Source organism: Neovison vison, chromosome 11 (assembly GCF_020171115.1).
Source record: "Neovison vison isolate M4711 chromosome 11, ASM_NN_V1, whole genome shotgun sequence".
NCBI classification, from domain to species: Eukaryota; Metazoa; Chordata; class Mammalia; order Carnivora; family Mustelidae; genus Neogale; species Neogale vison.
Window position 1 is genome coordinate 11,442,296 of NC_058101.1, and position 19,234 is coordinate 11,461,529.

Genomic DNA, 19,234 nt, shown 5'->3' on the forward strand with positions numbered 1-19,234 from the left:
TGACTGAGTCTAACTGGATGGTTCAGACATTAGGCTCCTCTGGGCATTCATTAAGGAATGGGTAGTGAAAGGAAGGGGACACACATCCATTGAGTACCTATCATGTTCTTTCTCATTCAGTTCTCACGGTAACTCTGTAAGGTGGTCAGGACATTTGGATCATAAACCATGTGAAGAGTTGAAGGATGATTGCTCTTGGTGACAAACCAAAGTTTATTTTGGGGTAGAAAAGGACAACTTTGCCTTAGGTAAGAATTCTAATTAAAAAAATGGAGAAGAAATGAAGGAAAGAGAAATTCACCATTAGAATCTGACAGTAACCATTGCTGTGGGAAAAATCCACAGATAAATGCTGAAATTAGTGGTCAAAATTTTAAGGGGAAACAGGATATCTGGATAGCTTAAAATAATTTCCCCCAAATATTTAGTAAGGGAAAAATAGTAAATTTATGGTGGAGACACCTAACAGACACAAGTTCAACATCACTTAAGACATATTGATATCATTCATCCCCTGAATAATGCACTGAGAAGGGCACATCACCTCTGTGGCATTCTTCCTCACAATTATAAACTCAATCTGATACCTCAAAAAAATTAAAAATAGAATTAATTACCATATGACCCAGTAATTCCACTATTGGGCATTTATCCAAAGAATGTGAAAACACTAATTTGGAAAGATATATGCACCCCTGTGGTTATTGCAACATTGTTCACAGTAGCCAAAATATGGAAGCTGCCTAAATGTCCATCAGTAGATGGAGAGGTAAAGATGTGGTGTGTATGTATCTGTATATATATATATGTATATATGTATATACTATATTATATTTATATATATATTATTCAGCTATAAAAGAGAATGAAATCTTGCCATTTGCAACAACCTAGATGGATCTAGAGGTTCTAATGCTAAGTGAAATAAGTCAGTCAGAGGAAGAAAAATACCATATGATTTCACTCAGATGTGGAATTTAAGAAACATTATAAATGAACAAAGGGAAAATAGAAGGCAAACAGAACAATGGAGTCTTAAGGATAGAGAAAGTGGTGGTTACAGAGGAGAGTGAGTGGGCATTTGGGTGAGATAGGAGAAGGGGATTAAAGACTAGACCTACTGTCAGGAAAACGAATTAATGTATAGAATTGTTGAATCACTATATTGTACATCTCTAATGAATAAAGTGCTGTATGTTAATTATACTGGAATAACAAAAAGCAAATTAAAAAATTATAATGTCAGTCTAATCATGAGAAAACATCAGAAAAACTCAGTTGAGGGATAGTCTACAAAATATCTACCCATACACAGCAAAAGTTCTTTAAAGGGGCTTAAGGCAAGGAGAGGCTGAAGAATGCACCCATCTACAGAGATCTAAGGAAACAAGGCAACTAAATGAAATGTGGGGTTTGAACTGGATCCTTGATTGGTTTGAATTGAATTGAATTGGAACAGAAAAAGAACGGTAGTAGAAAAACTGGTGAAACCCAAATGAAGTCTGTAGTTTAGTTAATAACGGTGTACTAATGTTAATTTCTTAGTTTTTATAATTGTACCATAGTCACGTAAGGTGTTATGCGGAACTGGTGGATGAGTATTTGGAAACTCACTTTGTGATACTTCTATAAGCCTAAAATTAGTTCTAAAAAAACTTGCAACATAAAAAAACTGTTTATACAACAAAAGAAAAAATGTACGCATCTTCATCTTGATTCAGTTCTCAACCCGTGACTGCGACCCTAACCATCGGTATAAAAAAGAAGAAATAAAAAAATAAATGTGATTAGGTTTGCTTTTTGTGGAGAGTCATCATTTCTGTTACAGAACACAGAGGCCTTGGCTGTATATAGGATCTCCTTCCTGGTCAGGTCTGCAAAGCACTGTTTCCAGGGAACACAAATTATATAATTTACTGAATCAGTCTTGGCATAGGCATTTCCAGAATGTCTCTTTACAATCAATATAGTTGCATCTGGAACATCACATAGTCCAATCTGCTTATTTTCATTTTATAGTTAAAAGAAGAGGATGGAAATAACAAGTATTACCTTATACTTTGAAAAACAGTTTTATATTTATATCTCACTTCATACTCACCAGCTGTAAGCGATAGGGTAATCATTATTAGCATCTCTGCTTAATAGATTTCAGAATAAAGGCTCTATGATGGTCTCTAAGTTCTAAGGCCAAAGTTAGGTATTGGCTGGCACTCTTTTCTACCTCACTGACACTTTCCTATACTGTCCAGAAGTGAAAATGGAGAGTCAACTTCTCTTGCCCATACAGGTCAGAAAACAGTGTAATCCTTAGGCAATCATCATCATTGTTATCCAGACTTAACTGTATTTCTCAAAAGACTTTATTTATTTATTTAGAGAGCATGTGTGAAGAGAGGGGCAGAAGGAGAGGGAGAGAGAGAGAGAGAATCCCAAGCAGATTTGCACTGAACGCAGACCTCCACGCAGGACTCTCCATCTCACGACCCTGAGATCATGACCTGAATGGAAACCAAGAGTCTGGTGCTTAACCAACTGAGTCACCAGGCACCCCCTTTATTACATTCATACGATATGCTAGAGAGTTTGTGGAGTGTTTTCTAAATAGGTAATCTCACGTAATCTTCTTTCTGATTTTTCAAGCAGGTGGAGGCAGATGTACAGAGGGTTGGCATCTGACTGGTTATGATTGGCAGGAGAGGAGGGAAACATAAAGGGTCAGGTTGGTTATCCGCTTTGACCATCTGGAATATGGAGGTACCATTAACAAAAATAGAGGGTGCAAGAAAGAGGAATATGAAATAAGATGATTTCTTTTCTGTATGTCGTATGTGTACTCTGAACTCTACAGTGTGCCCTGATTTGACTTCTTAAAGCACTTAGACTAATTTGTTATGATTCAAAAAATCTAAATGTGCATGCCATTATAATGGTTCAGAGATTTGATCAGATAAGAGAATGTAAGCTCATAACTTCCAGCAAACCCATCTAGTAGCTTCTTGCCTGGCATGGTTTAAAACCTTCCATACGCATGTTTCTGAGGATTGCACTGGTGCAACTAGCTTCAATTAGTCTGGTGAGACATTCCTTTGAGAGGCGCATAAGCCTGCAATTACAGTGTGTGGGGCAGACGGGGCGCGGAGGGGGGAGATGATTGATAATTAACTAGGAAAAGGTTGCTGACACCAAGTCTGATTTGCGCAATGATAAAGAAACGGGTCTATAGTTATTATAGAATATGAGTTTTCTCCCTCGCAACCCACAACTACATCCCTCAGAGTGGGAGAGGGTGGGGAGAGACTGTATGTTACTGAGCAATCCGACATCAGCCAAGAAAGCACATACACAGCCTCCAAAGAATGTACAAAACAGTCCTGGTCAGAGTCAAGTCCTACAACCCACTTGTGTAGTGTGTGGGTTGCAGTCAACACTATTACTCACAGACAAGAGTCCCTCCATATTTTATGGAAATAACTGTTGATGATTCCATATTGCTTTATAGTTGTTTGTAGGAGAGAAAACAAACCTTCCACTTGGACTTAAATCTTTCCTATGGCCTCTAGATTCCTTTTATGTAGGGTTTCACCTTTTTTTGGTCCCAGGTTTGCAGAGCTGTTTGTTAGTTCCATCTGATTCCCCCCCTGGATGGGGGTAATTGAGGGGGGATCTTGTCCCATGGTGAGGGGCTATGAGCCCCTCAGACCTTTCACACTGCCAGAAAGGACCACATCATACTCTGTCTTTCAGTTCATATGATTCCTATTATCGTTCTCCTCTGTTCCCTTTCTTCTCTTACCAAATCCCCACTCTGTTACTCTTCATATGTATAATGTCACATAGGGAAAGGGTGAAGGAGAAAATTCCAACTATCATCCCACTGATAACCAGTGTCAGGTAGGGAGAAGGAGCAAAATGTGCTCACAGTGATAGGGAATTCCAACTCCACTTTTTGTGTAGGTAACAGAGATAATTAAGGATTTTCTTAAGGTACAAAGTCCCTTTAAGAATCTATGGGAACAGAGTATGGGGTTTTGGGGCAAAATAACGATGGGAAAAATATTTATGATATATATGTAAGGGGGGAAAATCATGTTACATAATTGCATAATAGCATATGCTACTGTGGCAAAAACTCAACTTTGTGAAAAAAGTACACCAATATACACAGAGAAAAGTGACTAGAAAATATTCATCAAAGTGTTAATAGCAATAGATGAATGGTAAATTTGAGTGACTTATTTCCTTTTAAAATCCATATATATTTATTTCAAAGTGGAGGAGCACAAGCATGAGCAGGGAGAAGGGCAGCGGAGAAGCAGATCCCTGCTGAGGGCCCTGGGTTCATGATCGGAGCTGAAGGTAGACACTTAACTGACTGAGCCACCCAGGCACCCCTTGAGTGAGTAATTTTCTTATAATTTCTGCATTTGGAAAATTTTCTGTCTGCTTCCACTTAAAAAAACAACAACAAAGTCAATTGGTGACTGGCTGAAAGTATCATCATTGGACAAAGTGCACAAGCTCCAAAACACGGGATATTTTTACAGTCCTGGTATAACTTTTTTAATAACTTTTTTACTTTTAAAATAAAACACACATACATATTGGAAGTAAGCAGAATAACTAGTATAATATTTGGAGTTCAATCTGCACATATACACACGCTCCTTATCAACGTCTTACTAATTTTTTTCTTTCTTCAGGGCAAGAAGGGACCATTAATGTTTAATTTGTGAGAATTCCAGACACATTGTATTTCTAATCAATAATTACTTCTCAATTGGCATCAGATGAGGTACCGTGTGGGGCTTGTTTCTACTTTATCAGAATTAGCAACTAAGCCTCAGTTGAGAACAGGGGCTGAGCATCTACAATTTTGTTTCAGGGAACCATCAGTTACCAGGACCGGCTAGCTACTCCCTTGAGAACTATACACCTTTTTAACTTTTTTTCCAAATTTTTATTTAAATTCTAGTTAGAATTTAACTATACAGTGAACATATATAGTGAACATATAGTGAACATGTAGTGAAATATTGGTTTCAGGAATAGAATTTAGTGATGAATAGAATTCATTACTTACATGTAACACCCAGTGCTCATTGTAACAAGTGCCCTCCTTAGTACCCATCACCATCTAGCCCATCTCCCACCCACCTCCCTCCATCAACCCTCAGTTTGTTCTCTATCATTAAGAGTCTCTTATGGTTTGCTTTCCTCTCTTTTTCCTTTTCCTTGTGTTTGTCTGCTTTGCTTTTTAAATTCCACATATGAGTGAAATCGTATGGTATTTGTCTTTCTCTGACTTATTTTGCTTAGCAGAATACTCTCTAGTTCCATCCATGTCGTAACAAATGGCAAGATTTTATCCTTTTGATGACTGAATGATATTCCATTGTATATATATGCCACATCTTCTTTATCCATTCATCAGTCAGTGGGTATTTGTGCTCTTTCCTTAGTTTGCCTATTGTTGACAATGCTGCTGGAAATGTTGGGGCGTATGTACCCCCTTGAATCTGTATTTTTGTATCTTTTGGGTAAATACCCAGTAGTGCAATTGCTGGGTCATAGGTTGGTTCTATTTTAACTTTTTGAGGAACCTCCATACTGTTTTCTAGAGGGGCTACACCAACTTACATTCCCAACAACAGTCTAAGAGGGTTTGCCTTTTTCCACATCCTTGCCCATATTTCTTGTTTCCCTTGTTAATTTTAGCAATTCTGTCAGGTGTGAGGTGGTCTCTCAACGTGGTTTTGAGTTGTATTTCCCTGATGATGAGTGATGTTGAGCATTTTTCCATGTGGCTATTAGCTATCTGGAAGTCTTCTTTGAAAAAATGTCTATTCATATCTTCTGTGCATTTCTTAACTGGATTATTTGTTTTTTGGGTATTGAGTTTGATAAGATCTTTATAGACTTTGGATACTAACCCTTGATTAGCTGTGTCATTTGCAAGTATCCTGTCCCATTCCATAGGCTGCCTTTTAGTTTTATTTTCTTTCATCGTACTGAAGCTTTTTATCTTGATGAAGTCCTAACAGTTCATTTTTGCTTTTGTTTCTCTTGCCTCTGATAATGTGTCTTGTAAGAAGCTGATGTGACTGAGGTCAAAGGGGGTGCTCCCTGTGTTTACCTCTAGGATTTTGATGGATTCCTATCTCACATTTATGTCTTTCATCCATTTTGAATTTATTTTTGTATATGGTGTAAGAAAGCGGTCCAGTTTCATTCTTCTGTGTGTTATTGTCCAGTTTTCCCATCACCACTTGCTGAAGAAACTGTGTTTTTTCCATTGTATATTCTTTCTTGCTTTGTCAAAGTGGCAGTATCGTAGCCAATGAGGTTTATCCGAGGCGCGATTATTGCTAATTGAAAAGTTAGTTGACCAGATAGCTGTGGGTGCGTTTCTGGGTTTTCTATTCTGTTCTATTGATCTATGTGTCTGTTTTTATGCCAGTCTTGATTACTACAGCTTTGTCATAGAGCTTGAAGCCCAGAATCATGATGCTTCCAGTTTTGCTTTTCTTTTCCAGGATTGCTTTGGATATTCAGGGTGTTTTGTGATTCCATATAAATTTTAGGATTGTTTGTTCTAGCTCTGGAAAAATGCTGGTGGTATTTTGATAGGGATCGCATTAAATGTGTAGATGAGCACTATACACCTTTTGATTATTAGTAGATCTCCCTCCTGCTGAAGATACTGTTGAATGGGTTTGTAATAAAGACTGGAAATGGATTTCTGGTTTCAGTAATGGTAGATTAAGTCATTTGGATAGATTCTCTCTGTTTGAGAAAACTAAAGACATGAATGATATATTACAAAAATTTTAAACCATCAAAGATTTAATTGCATAATGAGGAATTACTAGGTTAAGATCTAGGAAAGGGACGGAAATCTTGTGGGGGGTCCAAGATTTGGAGCCATTTTGCCCTGGGTCTAGTGGCTAATTTAGAAGTGGCTGACCTGCACGTTCAATAGACTGGCTAGGCTAGACAGACAGCAGTCAAAGTCTAGGGCCCACCAAAGCTGGGAGCCCTGGAGAGCTACTGTTTGCTGTTGTAGTGGCCCAGTAGGGGTGAGCTAGAAGGAAGCAAGTCCTAGGAGAATTGAAGTCAAGCTTTCTGTCATTTGAGTGGACCAGAAAAATCTCAAACTCTAAAACTGAACGAAGATGCTCCAAATTGACGTTCCCCTGGAAGCCTGGCAGAAACAAACAAAAATATCCTCTGGCCTTGTTTCTACAAACATTTTTAGAAACAACATTTGACATGCTATCAAAGATAACTTGATTCAACAGGAGGCAAGATCACATGAGTAAGAAAGAGAAGAAAAAATAGGAGAGACCAAATTAGAATCACTATAACTAGGATTATACTTTGTTTTGAAAAAACTAAGACAATACTCAAAGAGATAAAAACAAACCTTGAAAAATCTGTCAAGGAACTAGAAACTATAAGATGGTATAGAGGATTTCAAGAAGAGCCAAACAGAAATTCTATAATTGAAAATGTCAGTTAACGGAATTAGAAAACAATAGACGGGTTTAGCTGCAGATTAGATACACCTAAACAAAACAAAACAAAACAAAACAAAACAACCCAGCCCTAATAAATGAAACATAGGTCAGAGAGTTAGAATGTAGGGTGACATTGAGAGTTTTTAGAAATACACATGGCCATTCAGGAAGTTGCCCCCAGGGTGCTGAGGATACAGCTTGCAACACGAATGCATCCGCCCAGTGGTGACTATCCACCTGGAATGGTGGTGGGAAGGAGTGTAATTATCTGCAGATCACAGAAGGTGATCTGATATGTGCTAACTTCTTTCCATGATTGTCTTTTTTTTTTTTTTTTAAAGATTTTATTTATTTATTTGACAGACAGAGATCACAAGTAGGCAGAGAAGCAGGCAGATAGAGGGGAAGGGAAGCAGGCCCCCTGCTAAGCAGAGAGCCCGATGTGGGACTCGGTCCCAGGACCCTGAGATCATGACCTGAGCCGAAGGCAGCAGCTTAACCCACTGAGCCACCCAGGCGCCCCCATGATTGTCTTCTATGACTTTTCAAATTGTCTTATTCTCAGATACACAGGGACACTAAAATAAAATGGTATAGACTTTTTAGTTTCTAAAAATGTTTAGTAGATTCCAGAAGGACATAAATTCACGGCTTGTTGAGATGTTCTTATTGTGATGTTTTCTTGTGGTTATAAATTTAAAGGAAGTTTAATTCAAACTAGTTTTTTCTTTCTTTTTTTAATGATTGAATTTTAAAAAAAGTTTCATTTAAAGTCCAGTTAATTACTCTACATGTAATATTGGTCTCAGTGTACAAAATAGTGATTCAATGCTAACATACATCACCTGATGCTCATCACAAATGCCTCCTTGGTCCCCATCACCTATCTCACCCATCCCCCCACCCATTTCCTCTTCAGTAACCAACAGTTTGTTCTCTGTATTTAAGCATCTGCTTCTTGGTTTGCTTCTCTCTCTTAAGTTTTAGTCTGAAATAAATAATTGTAATTATTTGTCCTATGTGTTGGTCTAAAATCTATCACACTTTCATTTCATGGAAGGTATATAATTTCAGTTTCACAAATTTTAAGTTTTAATTATATTAATAATTGAAAGTTCAACCTATGCTTGCTTAGTTCTGGTAAGTTTCCTGAATGTGACTTCTAATACCTTAGATTAGATGCTTACAGGTGAGGTCTGCCAATATTTCATTGGGAGAATAAGCCTGAATTTTTATGGCTCTTTTATTTTTTTATTTAAAAATTTTTTCCTATTTATTTATTGTGTTATGGTAGTCACCATTCAATACATCATTAGTTTTTGATGTCGTGTTCCAAGATTCATTGTTTATGCTCTTTTAGTGTGATTTCTTTTCCTGACCTGCAGGGGTCTTCCTACCCAAGGGATATTTAGATAATTGGGGGAGTTATAGAATTTTGTTTCCTCTTTGCCAGGTCACACACATCGTGTTATGCCCAAGTTTTTGCGTCCGAGAGACCACCAAGGAACCAACAGTGATGCGATCACACGAGGGTTTATTTAACAAGCTTAAGCTTGGGCCCAGGTATACCGGACATAGAGGAGTAGGGACTTGGACTCTGAACCAGATTACAGTCAGAGTTTTTATTTTTATTTTTATTTTATTTTATTATTTTTTTTTTTTGTAAAAGATTTTATTTATTTATTTGTCATAGAGAGAGAACCAAGAGCAAGCATAGAGAACCAAGAGCAAACATAGGCAGACAGAGTGGCAGGCAGAGGCAGAGGGAGAAGCAGGTTCCCTGCCAAGCAAGGAGCCCAACATGGGACTCGATCCCAGGACGCTGGGATCATGACCTGAGCCGAAGGCAGCTGCTTAACCAACTGAGCCACCCAGGCGTCCCCAGTCAGAGTTTTTAAAGGCAGAGTAGGGGTGGACTCAGTGTAGATGAGGACAAAGGGGATTAGGGATGATGTAAGTCTCTAAGGAATTTTGGAAGCAAGGTTTCTAGGACCTTGAGGGGCTAGCTATTGTCTGGGGAAAAGATTATTCATTATCAGTAATAAAACCTTCTTGTGAGACCCTTTAGATGTATATCAGTGGGCCATATGCTTGGGAATGATTGTTGACAGTGTCTGGGCAGTTTAGAGATAAAGTTTCCTAAAGGAATTGCTAAAGTAGACTTACAGGACCCTGGTTGGACCTGTTGGAGTAGGGGGTCAGTCAGGCTAGGATTGTCCTTAGCAAAACCTCAAGGTGAGGGCAGTTGAGTCTCCAGGGGAGAGCCACTCTGTCTGTTTCAAGGGCTTATCAGTAGATAAGGAATTTTAATGATTTTCTTCTGCCTCTGTTTCCCACATCATTCCACCCTGAACAATTTTGACCCTTAAATCTTTAAGGTTGTTGAAGGTGGAAGGTCTCATCTTCTCTAACTTCTTCCTGCTGAATAGGAGCGTAGAGTTGTCCCTACCTACTCAGGTCAACACTGGTCAGTTGGGGAGTGTGTAGGGGAGTTGTGAAAGACAGAGGCAGCTGAGTCCAGGGGAGACTGCTCAGGTGATCTTCCCAAACGGAAAGGATCATCTGTGCAAGTTATGACAGCGAAGGAGTTGAAGTCAGGTGAGGAGACATGGGAGAAAATAGCAAAACATGATCAGTGTTACAAAAAGAAAATGAAGCTCACATAAGATTTTTTGCTATTTGACAAAAACCCCTTTTCCAGTCCAGGGTTTTAAATCAATCATTAAAGGAGAGAGGGACTGTTTAAAGTGCTAACCTGAGTAGGTCAGAACCCAAGAAATATTTTGTGATAATCTGGAACATCAAGATGGCTGCACTTACGTCAGGGCTAGACTCAAGGTGGGTACAGCCTTGTTTTTCTTGGCCTCCACAGTGGTATAAGGCATCAATCACTTATTTTGCTCATATATTCTCTGATTTTCGTTAGGTATTGTCTTTCCTCTTCCTTCTTCCTGACTATGTCAGTTCTAACATGGATTTTATGGGTGGTTATCATATTAGAGATTAATTTTTTTTCTAAAAGTGCCTTGTTCCCTAAAAGGGCTATTGGTTACCTACACTTTTAGCTTTTCTGTCTCAGGACCACTAGGGGGAGGTATTTTCTATCTCTTGGCCGGATCATTTCTAGAAAACCATATCAATTTGCAAACCTGTGGGTTAATATCTTAAAATACCAACAAATGTTTTCTTGGTATCTTTAAGACATTGATAGACCCTTTTAAAAGAAGTGGCAGGTTTATGGAGAAACTGAGGATAAAGGACAGAAATTTCCCATTTGTCCTTTTCCACTCACCCCAACCATTAATGTTATTACTAATAACTTACATTGGTGGGTGCATTTGTTACAATTGATGATCCAATACTGATACTTTAAAAAAAATTATTTATTTATTTGAGAGAGAGTGTGTGTGAGGGCAGAAGGAGAGGGAAAATATTTCGAGCCGATTTCCTGCTAAAGCAGGGCTCCTACAGAGCCCAATGTGGGCCTTAATGTTATGACCCTGAGATCATGACCTGAGCTGAAATCAAGAGTTGGTTGCTTAACTGGCTGAGCCACCCAGGGCCTCCGCAATACTGATACATTTTTATTAACTATATTCCATAGTTTACATTAGGGTTCACTTTTTATGTTGTAAATTCCATGGATTTTGACAAATGTCTAATGACATGTATCTATCATCTCTTATGATAAAGAATAGGTTCATTGTCCTAAAAATCCTCTGTGGTCCACCTAGTAATCTCTCCCCTCCTCTGAATCTCTACAATCCCGATCTTTTTACTGTAGCCATCGTTTTGTCTGTTTCAAAATGTCATCTAGCAGGAATCACATGGTATACATTCTTCTCAGACTGGCTTCTTTTACTTAAGTTTCCTTCAGAAGGTTAGCTTTTCATGACTTTATCGCTGAAGAATACTTCATTATATGGATGGTCCACAGTTTGCTTATCAGTCCTCTGCTGAAGGACATCTTGGTTGCTTCTAAGTTTGGTAATTACGAGTAAAGCTGCTATAAACATCTGTATGAAGATTCTTAAGTTTTCAGCTCATTTAAGTAAATACCAAGGAGTGCAATTGCTGGGTCATTTAAGAGTATGCTAAGTTTTGGAAGAAACAACCAACCTATCTTCCAAAGTGGCTATCCCATTTTGCACTCCCACCAGCAATGAATACAATTTCTTGTTGCTTCACATACTTGCCAGTATTTGGTATTATCCATGTTGAGGATTTTAGCCTTCCTAATAAGCATATAGTGCTATCTTACTGCTTTTTGAATTTGTAATTTCATGCATATGATGTTGAGCTTTTCCTGTTTTCATATATTTATTTGGCAAGTGTATACCTTCTTCGATGAAATATCTGTTCAAATTTTTGTCCAGGAAAATATTGGATTGTTGTCTTATTGTTGAATTTTATAAATAGTTTGTATAATTTGGATAACAGTCCTTTATCAATTTTGCTACTATTTTCTCCCAGCCTATCACTTGTCTTTTCATTCTTCTAACATTGTCTTTTGGAGAGCAGAAAATTTTAATTTTAATGAAAGTTCAACTTTCAATGAAAGTTTTATTTAATGTATTTCAACTTTCATTGAAAGTTGAACTTTCAACTCTCTCATGTAGCTCTTTGGGTGTTGTATCTAAAAAAGTCATTACCATACCCAAGGTCACCTAGATTTTCTGCTTTTATATTCTGGGAATTTTATAGTGTTGCATTTTATATTTAAGTATATGAGCCATTTTGAGTTAACTTTTGTGAAAGTTGTAAGGTCAGTGTCTAATTTTTTTTCCTGCTTATGGATAACTTAGTTGCTCCAGCCCCATTGCTGAAAAGATCATCCTTATTTACCTCAGACTTTTTTTGTCTTTAATGTGACGATGATTTTTATAGATGTGACGATGATTTTTTAAAAAAAATTTTTATAGAGAGAATAGAAAGGTGATTTGATCTTTCCTCTAGCATTATAGATGAAATTTTATTTTTGGAAATTAAAAAAATTTCTCTCAACTGTGTAACTTATTATGCAAACCCAAGTTCAAATGTCATCCCCACCAAACGCTAGCTCTTCTGTGACCTTGGATATGTGACGTCTATCAAGCTTTAGATTTCTCATCAGTTAAATGGGAGTTCCACTTTTAACCTGTGGCTCTTTCCTTAAATCTGGACTTGCACTATCCTATATGGTAGCCACTTACCACATGTGGTACTGAGCACTTGAAGTGTAACTAGTTTAAACTGAGATGTAAATGGAAATACTCATCTGGTTATAGAGATTTAGAACCTCCCAAAAGAATCTAAAGTAGATAATTATTTTTTTGTATTTCATGTATGTCAACTTGCAATATTTACATACATTGCATTAAATAAAATGTATTATCAAAATTAATTTCACCTACTTCTTTTTATGTCTTTTATGTGGCTTCTAGAAAATTTAAAATTACATGTATGGCTCGTGTTGTATTTCTATTGGCTGTTATTTCTTTAGACTTTGGTATCCATTATCATGTCAAGAGTAAGTTAGAATTCAGTTTTCTAAAATATGTTGTACTTTCCACATAGAATTCCACATAGTACATATTATTTCCCCCTTCTTTGGGCTCTAAGTAGGATTTGTCAACTAGAACAAGATAGATATTATGATGACAATTTGCCTTTTAATAAGGAGATAAGGAGGATTAATGTAAAAATAACACAAAATACAGGGCAAAGAGGTTGTCTAGATCTGAGTAGAAGTGAGGTAGCAGAGATGTATTTCTGATAGAGGTAATGAAGTTTAAGTTTAAGGTTTAGTGCTCTTCACTTGTGTGGGTTCCTTCCAAGGCCCTAAGAGGATGCGAGTAATATGTTCAGAGGATCTTGTGTTTTGCAGCTCTTGAAACAGCAAGATGTTTTCACCACAACCAGTGAAAACATCAGACCCTCTCGACCTTGGCTTTCCTTTTGTCTTACTCTACCTTCTGTCAAATGGCACCAGGGTGATCACAGGCAATTTTGGGATCTGCCTAAGATAGGTTGATTTAGGGACACACTGAAATTAGGTTTAGCAGGATATACTTATGTGATTTGTGAATAATGAAATTGCTCTGGTTGTTTCATTTCAGAAATGGCTCTTGGGAATACTCCTCACTGCCCCCCTCAAAAGTTGGGACACCAAAGTGAAAGGCAAGAGTTGGTATTGAAATATGAACTTGTCTCGTGGTGCTTGGAAGCATAAGTATGTGGTAGCTGGAGAGAAGAAAGCTCTATATAATATTTAAAGCCAGAAGCTGGTCGGTGGAAAATTCTACCAATCAGACAGTAAAGTTGCAAGTGGAGGTTTCAGTTTTCATTGGTTTCTTGTTTAGAGGGAAGATCTCTTCTGCCAAGAATATATTCTATATTGCAGTGCATACATTTACACATTTACTATAGGTTTTTCTCTCTTTTTTTTGGTGGGAATAGAATGAAAGTGATTGTATCATAATGAATTTGTAGGGCACAGACTGAAGCAATACAATAAGAACAAGAAGGCTTGTCGGAAGTCACACACATGTGACTGATCACCATGTATTTTTAGTATATTTCCAGGGAGAAGTCTTTAAAAAATGGAAGTCTTTAAAAAATGGAAGTGTGGTGAGGATTCTTGGGGGTCCCTGACATAGTTTTGGTGTATCAGTGGATTAAACTACTCTTCTAATAATGTAAAGATCATATATTGCTTTCTCATTCTCATTTCTGAAGCATATACGGTGGAATTTTCCAGCAGCTTGTGATATTGTGATAGGTACAGATTGAATGCAGAAGCATATATGAGAATCCTTTCTTCTATTAAGTCAGACATGAGGGAGAGTTCAAACATAAACCCATTTTTCTCACTAAATTTTGTTAACTAAATTAAGCATTCTCTTTGAATTTTATAAAACAGTATTTTTAATGGAAAAATGTGTTATTTGTATCAACATGCAATTTATTTATTACTGATATCTTTAAACGAATGAATAAACATTTTTAAGTTTGCATTCTTAGTTTCTACCATCAAAAATGTTCTCAATGATGAATTACCTGATAATTCCATTAGATCTTCATTTAATTTTGTTGAAAGCTGAGAACAAGAAACTACTGAGTTGCAAAAGGTTATTTTCATTCTCAACACCAGCACTGATATTTGGAATTCTTTATTTGTTTTGTGTCTTGGAGATTTTCTATGACTAATTTTCCACAGTAAGCTCTATGGTAGGTGAGACATAGGGTTTTTTGTTGTTGTTGTTGTTGTTTTGTTTTGTTTTGTTTTTTGGTGATGTTGGAAAAGAGGCTACATAAGGAGAAAAGGAAAAAGAGACATTCTTGGGCAAGGTCAGTCTTTGGAAAGTACACATATGGGGGTTAAGAATGGAGATTGGCCCTCAAAACCATCTGTTTGCCTCTAATTCTTGGATAGTCTTCAGATTTCTTCAGGAGTAGCAGATTCCTCCAGGAAGACACCTGGGCTAGATGGTCTAGCTGGTAATCATACACCTAAACTAGTAATTAAAGCTCAGTGAGGAAGTATAGGAATGAAGGGTAGGGCTGGAGGGACAGGTAATTTCAGTTGGTTAGAAGGCTACTGAAAGTCAATAAAATGACTTCGTTAGTGGTGCAGAGTTTGCAGAGCACTTGAAGGCACTACGTACTTCGGTAATTGTGTTAACTTATGGGACATTTATAAAAGGAGTTTCATTCTCATTTTATAGAGGAGAAAAATGAGGCTTAGAATTTTTTTTTGATAAAGGGTCATCTAGGAAATCTTATTTTTAAAAAAGTTTTTGTTTATTTGACAGAGAGATAGAGAGTGAGCACAAGAAGTGGGGAACAGGGAGAAGCAGGCTCAGTGCTTGGCTCAGGACTCAATCCTAAGACCCTAGGATCCTGACCTGAGCCGAAGACAGATGCCTAATCGACTGAGCCACCCAGGCACCCCTAGGAAAACTTTCGATAGCACTTTTAATTAGTAGTACATGACACTAATGGAAAAATATTTTTGGAAAATTGAATTCTGATTTACTCTCATTTAGCCATGAACATCTTGACAATTCATGAATGTGCCATTCAGATTCTGCCAATCTGAAACACTGTGGCTAACAAATGTTTAACCATTAGGAAATCTTTACCTGAGAAACTTAACATGGAATATGTTTTGTGGGTGTATATTTGGATTTGTTCCATACTGGTGGGGCTGATTCAAGTATAGGGAGGAATGGAATTAAACCTGTCCATGTCTTTCCTTGGTGAGAGTTCTACTGGAGTTGTGTCTGTCCCTTCCACTCCCTCCCACTCGGAGGGAACTGCAACTGTCTGAGTGATAAACTTAAATAAGATTAAATTCTACTTTTTAGATACATGGAGCAAGAGAATCACCTTCGTGTTTATTTCACGTCATTTCTCAGTTTTAGATATACCCAAATCAAGCATTACATGCCCAAATCACCAATTCTGTATATAAGCCACCTGAGGCCAGGCCGTGTGATTTATAATTCTTTGTTTCTACTTCCTGTCTTAGATGTGCTTATAGAAAATTAAAGCTTATGGGAGAGAGTGGGTAATTTGTTCATTTTGAAGAAATCAGAAATTCTCCGTACATTGCTGAATATCCACTCCATGACTGACCTGCTCCCTACTCCAGAGTGGGTCCTCCGTCTGCAGCAGGATCTAAGTGTCCTTGGGGAATGGAGTTTCTGCAAGGGTCTGCCGTTCTATCCCCAAAGAAGAGAAAGGGTCAGTTTCAAAATATGTTTAATATGTCTATCTTCCAGGTCCAAGGTGACATAATGTTACATTTCAAAGGTAAATTTATCCTTTTAATTATTTTTTTTCAGAAGTCGTTCATCTCTAGGAAGAGTATGTTTTCTGAACTTTCAAGAACGTTGGGTGAACTAAGAGTTTCTTCTCATACTCTCTAGTGTGTCTCCATCTTTTCCATGATATGATCAGTGAGGAAGATTCTCATGTATCACCACATGAGAGGAGGCTTAGTTGAAGAAACTTGAAACAGCTTACTGAATTCCTGGAATAAAATATAACATTTTTTAAAAGCAGGTAAAAGTATATTGGATTTAAACATTTTTACTTGAGTCCAAATTTCTTTCCTAAGAGCAAGAATATCAACATCTAATCATTCTTTTGTTATTTCCAAGGACATTTGATTCTAGACATCCCTGCATGTTAAATGATTATCTCTGCTTTTTGTTGCTTAAGGAGCTTAGTTTTGTAACATTTCTTAAGTCCCATCTCAAGAGAATGGCACATGTGTTCCCCTACTGTGCTAACTCCCATCTATGACTAGTGGCTGCTTGCAACACTGTGTTAAGAAGGTTTAGGCTCATCCCTGATCAGTGATTGGACAAGAATATAATGATTGATGAACTGTATCTGCTGTGGGTTTGCATATGTTTGGGAGTCAGAAGAAAATGAGCAAAGGAGAGCACAGTCCGTTTTCAAAGACGTCTCGATCCAACCTAAGACAGAAAACATGTTATGCCAGCAACTGAGTGTCTCCTTTCTGGGTTGATACAGTAGGATTGGTGGCCCAGTAAAAATATTCCCTCACATTGCAGGAATCAATTGTTGAGTGTTAAGTAAAGGGAATCCTTGATTTTATTAGGATCTGTATTGGGCAAAGCAAGACAGAACTGTTTCCACACTGCGGGTGACCTTCCTGAGGTATTTTCCTGGCTCAGAGAATTTACCATTTGGAGACCCAGTGGTGGTTTCCTGGGTGGTGTGCATGCCCTTTTGGATGCCTGCAGGAGCGGTCACTCCAAAGTCATCGTCTATGTCGCTGGGAGTTGTGGAAAAGCCCTCTGGAGTTCCCTGGATGGCAGGGTTCACTCCGGCTTGCCCTGCAGGAAGGATTCCATTCTGGGCATCTGGATTAGCTGGACTGGTAGGCAGGATGGATCCCGGGAACAGTGGCTGAAAAAGGAGTCCTGCGAAGATTTTGGGGGCCACCGGCTGGAAGGAGGAAAAGAAAAGGCAAACAAAGTCAAAAGGACACATTTTAATGCTGGTCAACTAGCCTTTTCTTTTTTGAGGGCAGCAAGTTGGGACAGGAATGGTAGGATGGAAAGGATAGAGTCTGAGGAAAAATAATAAAGATTGGGCATTTTTCAGAAGAAATGCCTCTCTCTCCTGAGCAAGCCTGATGCTGGTTTCATGACTACAATTCGATGCTGTATTTTATTTCTCTCAGAAAGGGTAAGTCACAATCATGGGAGAAGGAATAATGAGAGCCCGATGTGGGGCTCGATCCCAGGATCCTGGGATCATGACCTGAGCTGAAGGCAGAGGCTTAAACCCACTGAGCCACCCAGGGGCCCCAGATATCTGCATTTTTTATCAGTACCCTGAGTTGTCTCGATTTGGTGGTTCAAGATTAAAATTTGGGAAACACTGTCTTGGATTACCAGGTACTATAGCCAGAATTAGACTTATGCCAGAGAGAGACAAGAGTGGAATATAGATGTTTTCAAGCAGGGGGGTCAGGGCATTTATAGATTTGAAATAAAGAAGGTGGTAATGCCCATCATTAAAAAATAAGACACAAAAAATAAACTATAAATTACTGAGTGTATTCTATGTGGTAAGGGTAAATACTGTTTCATGAAGTGTGTGTGTGTATGTGTGTGTGTGTGTGTGTTTGTGTTAGCTGCATGAAAAATAACTTTTACTGTGGGTTTTACTTAAAAAAAATTCGATGGTTATTAAGGAGGGCACATATTGCATGGAGCACTGGGTGTGGTGCATAAACAATGAATCTTGGAAAACTGAAAAAATAAAATTGAAAAAAAAAAGTTTGAGAACCACTGGTATAGCAGATAGAAAAATGACTTTTGATCTGAATCTACTATTTCTTGACCTTGGGACCTAAGTAGCTTAAGTTCTCTGAGCCTCAGTTTTATTATCTATAAATTTGGGTTAAAAATCTGTGGTTTGTGGGGTGTCTGGCAGATTCAGATTGTAGAGCATGCAACTCTTCATCTTGAAGTCATAAGTTCAAGCCCCACGTTGGGCATAGTTTACTTAAAAAAAAATCTGTAGTTTTTAATTTGGTGAGGATTAAAGACAATGTATATAAAAGATCTACCAAGGTGCCTGTTACACAAAATTGGCTAAATAAATGGTAGATGTGGGCATTCATGTACCATTGTTGCAAAACAATCCCATTGCTTGATTTTATTTGTGAACAATCTAGCAAATCTCTACCTTTTTCACAATAGAAAGATTTAAAAACAAATCTGTCTTCCCAGATATTGCCTTGACTCTTAACTTCAGTGTCATGTTTAGGTACCACAGTAATTCAAGTCATTTTTTTCCTAAAAATGACTTATGGGACAATATATAGAAGTATCTGATAATGGTAAGATGAGTCTTATTTAGTTCAGCCCTCTAGTTATTCATGTGTGCAGGAAAAGCTCATCCATCACTATAGGATGCTTGCAAAAGAACATATTTTCCTATAAAAATAAAAAAAAAATTAAGCCAAGAAAATTAATCTTTCCTGCAATAAATACCAATATGTATATTATTCTACATTGTATGCTTTTTTAATAACTTATAATCCTAGATTTTAATTATGAACAGTTAAAAAATATGCATTGAATATCTGGATAGAACTGAAATTAATATCAATATATAGGAAAAAGGGCTAAGTCAAATTAATGGAAAAGTAGCTGTAGAAGGAGAGTGAAATCCTCAGCTAGACA

The 19,234-nt window shown here is 37.6% G+C and overlaps 1 protein-coding gene and 1 pseudogene across 1 annotated transcript in view; one reads left to right on the plus strand and one right to left on the minus strand.

The window, feature by feature from the left end:
* Positions 1–19,234, minus strand: part of AMTN (amelotin) — a 39,861-nt gene that overhangs the window by 9,863 nt on the left and 10,764 nt on the right. Inside the window, exon 7 of the mRNA XM_044225919.1 lies at positions 17,219–17,483. Within this exon, the coding sequence (XP_044081854.1) occupies positions 17,219–17,483 (265 nt within the window). The remainder of the gene's footprint in view (positions 1–17,218; positions 17,484–19,234) is intronic.
* Positions 6,311–6,438, plus strand: LOC122890663 (annotated as a pseudogene).